The 5,188-nt window shown below is 40.6% G+C and overlaps 1 protein-coding gene across 7 annotated transcripts in view; it reads right to left on the bottom strand.

Moving 5' to 3' along the window:
* The window catches only part of Phkb (phosphorylase kinase regulatory subunit beta), a 210,521-nt gene that overhangs the window by 108,042 nt on the left and 97,291 nt on the right, over nt 1-5,188 (bottom strand). For all 7 annotated transcript variants that reach the window (XM_031340678.1, XM_031340676.1, XM_031340673.1 and 4 more), the window contains 2 exons: nt 3,631-3,726; nt 2,413-2,610 (listed from right to left, as the gene is read on the bottom strand). In XM_031340678.1, coding sequence (XP_031196538.1) covers nt 2,413-2,610; nt 3,631-3,726 — 294 coding nt within the window. The remainder of the gene's footprint in view (nt 1-2,412; nt 2,611-3,630; nt 3,727-5,188) is intronic.

Raw genomic sequence — 5,188 nt, 5'->3', positions numbered from 1 at the left:
GAGAAGGATCAGGAGACTCAGAGGTCAGTGGACCAGTGGACACTGAGAAGGATCAGGAGACGTAGAGGCCAGGGGACCAGTGGACACTGAGAAGGAAGGATCAGAGTCTTTCTTATACTGACTCCCAGGCTGGGCGGGTGGCAGTACTTAAGAGTCACGGAGAAAGAAATAAGGAAAGCAACTCAAAGCCATAATAGCAATTCAAAGAGAAGAAAATGACAGGCCAGATTCATGTGTCTCAATCTGGACAAAATACCTTCTGTGCAACCTGGGCTAAAAAAAAGTGGTTAAGTGGTTGGGGCTGGCAAGATGGTTCTATGGGAGAGACTGACACTTGCTGTTAAGCCTGAGGACCTTAGCTCCATCCCTGGGATCCGCATGGTGGAAGAAGAGAACTAAATCATAGAATACTGTCCTCCGATCTCCATATTCTCACCATGGCACACTCATACAAATGGTCATGTCATCACACACACACACACACACACACACACACACACACACCAGTAAAATGTTTAATTAAAAAAAGATGGTTAAGTGGTAAGGAGATGCCTACAGGGACTCAGATATGGGCGTAGGCAGAGGAGAAGGACCTACATGCAGGCAGACTGAACTAAAGATATAAGTCTAGCAGCAGATGCATACATAGGAAGGACACTTTAAGGCACACTATGAGTCAGGGATAGAGTACATTACTAGCTACAATAGTGGTGGAAGCTTGGTAGGAAGAAAAGCACAATGAGGATGGATCACAGAAGTAGAAGGAGATAGATACTGACAGAAAGACAGAAAGAGAAGAGACGGAGGGAAAAATGTGGTTACAGAAAACAGAATAATCCAAAAAAGAGAGCACAGTTAATACATACAGACACCAAGAGATTCAGAAAAATACAGTGAGCAAAGCATTCTCTCTAATCCAGCCACTGAAACTGCCTAAAACCAGCCTAGAGCCTGCAGGAGGCAAACGAGGTGTCCCCTGTCAGTGCTGCTATTTTGAAAGCTTGTGAGAACTTCCTGAGGTTACGCCGGGCTGGCAGCTGACAGAGCAAGACACGAGGTTGGCTTTGAGAATTATGACTCAGATAGCCTTGGCTTCCAGCTTGACTGCCCGTGAGATACACACAGTTCGTGCCGCCAGAGATGTTAGCCACCCATAAAGACATGCCTTCCCTACCTTGGTAGGCTGTATTCCCTGGGCTATGAGCCAGACATAAAACGTAAGCACTATACTGGGTCTACACATAAAACACAACATGCTGTTCAGGGTCAAGGCTCCAGACAGAAGACAGGCGCTTAACAGGACCAAAAGGTGAGTGAGAGTTTTGTTCTTTAGTAATGGCCACTAATGTGTTTATGACAAAGGAAAAAAAAATAAGTTGGGGGAGGCAAAAAGGAGGGAGGGTAGAAATAGAAAAGATAAGGAACAGAGACTCATGTCTTATCAGAGAAGAAAATGCTCAGTGGGAAACCCCCCCAAAATGAGTAAAAACATAGGATGTACATACAAACATACACACACACACACACACACACACACACACACACACACACATATTTCTCCATATGGAATACTTCAAGAAAGAGAGGCAGCATCTTCCATGAGGGAAGACACAGTGTTGTCACTGAGAAGGAAAGGTACAGTGGAGGCCACCACCCAGAAACAAAAGGTTACCAGCAAGAATAGGATAGAGGGCTGAAAACCTGTGTCCAAGGGTGTCTGTAGGGGAAGTTCCTACAGGATCACACAGCAGAACTGAGGAGAAGTGAGAGCAGTGACTGGCACAGACCAACAAGAGCACCCTAGAGTTTACATGGCATGTGTTCAGTCTGTGGCTTTCTCTAGCATTCCTCAGTGGGTGAAGGAGTCAGTGAAGGACCACAAGGTATTTTGCTTTGTGGTAGGGTCTCCCTGTTTAGCCCTTGCTGGCCTAGAACTCGCTATAGACCAGGTTTGACCAGACCCAAACTCAGAGCTCTGTGTGCCTCTGCCCCTAAGTGCCAACATTAAATGCAGAAACCACTATCTCCAGCTCAGGATATTAGTTTTAATGAGATAATTTGCTGAATAACATAAACACAGATGACAAATAGAAACAAAGCCATGTAAGAGAAATAGGCAAAAGACTAAAAATGCTAAAAATACTGTTTAACCAATGAATTTATGTGGCCACTGTGGTAAAAAGAGTTAATACTTACTGATCAGTTACTACCTATCAAGCACAGTTCTAAGCATCGATACATAATAGCAGTCAATCCCGAGAAAAAGCTCATGGTATAGGAGCGATTGTTTTAGTAATATATAATATTAATACAGACAGAGCAGGATCTGAAATAAAAAAGTCAGTCTCCTGTACTGGGTCAGCGCTTGCTGCCACTTGTAATGTGCTACCCGCAGGGACCAGTGAATGGTACCTTAATCTCTGCTGGTTTGTAATGGCGTCTGTTGGGATCTTCCAACGGTGTCCTGTACCCATCTCGCAAGAAACGCTTAAATCCATATTTTCCTTTCAATTTTCTTATCACTTTATCAAGTGTCTGGCTGAACAGAGCTTCATCATCCAAGGCAAACGCAGGGTAACTGATGCACGGGAGCAGGGCAGCATCTGTGTTCTGGGGTCATTACAACAACGAGACTGTAAATGTCTGCATTGGTATGACCAGCACAGTCCAAAAAAATTCATGTCAAGGTAAAGGCATGAAGCTTATCAGATGACAAGGATCTTAAGATAGACAGTCCTGTGGTGTGGTTTGTGAACTTGATAAAATAGGTAGCACTTTACTCATAGAATTAAAAGAATTTTCAAATTTTAATATCAGGCTGAAACTTAAAATTATAGCTAAACATAATGTAAAAAATTAATACTGCCACAACTTAGTTAACAGAGCAATTTGCCCATAATAATGAAAACAAAAGGCCCAACAGCTTAGTAATTATCATCCATTGGAATTTACAATGCAGAAGCAATTAGAATTTGTACTATAGAAATTTGTTTATTGATTGGAAACATGCTTGTTCATAGAAAATCACTATTCTAGCTTCTTAAAACAAAGTCATGCTCACTAAAATACATGAAAACATATGTCAGGATGATTTAAGTGGTAGAATAAATGGATAGAACATCATTTAAAAAACAGACAATGCTTTGTTACTGGTTTTGTATGCACTACAATCTGGCATTTCTCATGTAGAAGAGTTAAGTACTCTATTTGGGGTAGTTTTGAAGGATAAAATCATAAACAACCCCTGGAGAGATGTGCAGTCTGGTACAGTAAATATACAGAAGTTCATCAGACAGAGAAGGAGATTCTGATATGCTCCACTTCTGTGCCTAGGTGATAGCTATTTTTCTAAGCCCCTATTTTAAAAACAATGTTCCTTATGTTTAGGCTACTTTTGCTAGTTTCTCCAAAAGAGAAATAATATCTATTTTTCAGTTGTCTAACCAAAGGCTTTAAAGGGCTGGAAAGCTTTGCCTGAGCCTCAGAGGCTAGAGGACCGACACAGATCTATATCACATCTTCTTATCCTGCAAGAGTTCCACAATGTGGTGTGCTTTCTTGAAGAGTGGATAAAAGAAAATAAAAACTGTAAATGAGAAAGTGTTTCAGTTTGCTGTAACATCATCTCACATGAGAGCGTGATTCTCTGGGTAACAGTGAACACAACGTCTGCCTGTTGCGATTGTGAGCATCGAGATCCACAAATATAACTGACCAAGAACAGCCCTGGAAATAGAAAAAAATACATTTCAGAGAATAGTAAACCATATGGCATTATTTTTGTGAGACAAGACAATCCAAAATTTTTCCATCACTGAATGCAACATGTAAGAGACTACTAAAGACCCTAGTTGTCACTAATCACTTGTTTTATACGTAAATGGATTGTGTTTGTGCACCACATGCATACCTGGTGTCCATGAAGGCCAGAAGAGGCCATCAGATCCCCTGGAACTGGAGTTACAGACAGTTGTGAGCCTCTATGAGGCTACTGAGAAGTGTGAGTTCCCTGGAAGAGCAGCCAGTGCTCTTGACCACTGAGCCAGCTCTCTCACCCCTTACTTCTTCCTTTATGTGTTTAGTATTTCCTGAATTTCTTGAAACAATCTTATAATCATTAGATATTATTTTTATATTTTCCTCTTATAAATCATGCTTTGATTTTATAAGATGTATAATAAACTACATCCATTTTAATGAAGAAACAGTTTAGCTAGTATGATATGAGATAAAGGAAGAAACTATTTTGATTCATAAATCCGAGTTATAAAGCCTCCTAAATAATTTTAATTACATGATAAAACTAAACAAATTTAGGTAGCAATCTAGAATTGAGTTGAATAACTTCCTAGAATAATTCTTCACTAATATTATCTAGTAAAAGAGAATGATTCTTCACTCAAAACATCATCTTTAATAAATCTTTAACACTAGCAAGTAACTGGGTAACAGGGAATGAGTGAAGCTCTCTCAGTAGCTATACTGGGGTAAAACAGAGAGTCCTGGAATCCCTACATTTCAACTGACTGTAGAAAGTACCCTACAGAGTCTTGCTCATCAGAGTACAACATACTTCACTGCGAAGAAAAGAATGAATTTGAACCCTGCTCCACAACACACAGCTGACCCAAATATGAGTAATGTATGAGAACCTCACACCTGGCTCAGATGGACAGTGGCACTAAGTCCAGGCCAGCTGCGGAGGAGAAGACCAAAGCCAGAGCTTGGACTCTGGTGGAAGCAGCAGCAAGCAGACTGCTAGAAAGAATGGCAGGAAAATAAGTGGGTGGGGGGGGGGTCTGTGAATACACAAGAGGACAGGAACTATAATGTAACTGTAGGCCAAAACCACTGGACTAGATAGATAGATAGATAGATAGATAGATAGATAGGTAAGTGGGTAGATAATTTGTAACTAAAAAAAGGCAAATTTGGCAACACTCTCCATTATGTGATAGTAAATAGTAAAACTACTATTTTCTAGCCAGAAATAAATAACTTAGTTACTTAAACTCCTCAAGTATTTGTAGAGGCCCTAACTTTCAGCTGCAGCCTAACAGAAAATAATCTCCTAAGGTAACTTCCTCCTAACACTAAGATACAATTCTAACATCTGTATAAAACATATGCCATCCCATAGCTATTATAGCTCAGGCTTCCAGGAGGGGGCTGGAAACAAACAAACAAA

The sequence above is a fragment of the Mastomys coucha genome, unplaced genomic scaffold (assembly GCF_008632895.1).
Source record: "Mastomys coucha isolate ucsf_1 unplaced genomic scaffold, UCSF_Mcou_1 pScaffold22, whole genome shotgun sequence".
NCBI lineage: Eukaryota > Metazoa > Chordata > Mammalia > Rodentia > Muridae > Mastomys > Mastomys coucha.
This window is presented reverse-complemented; position numbering and strand designations above follow the sequence as displayed.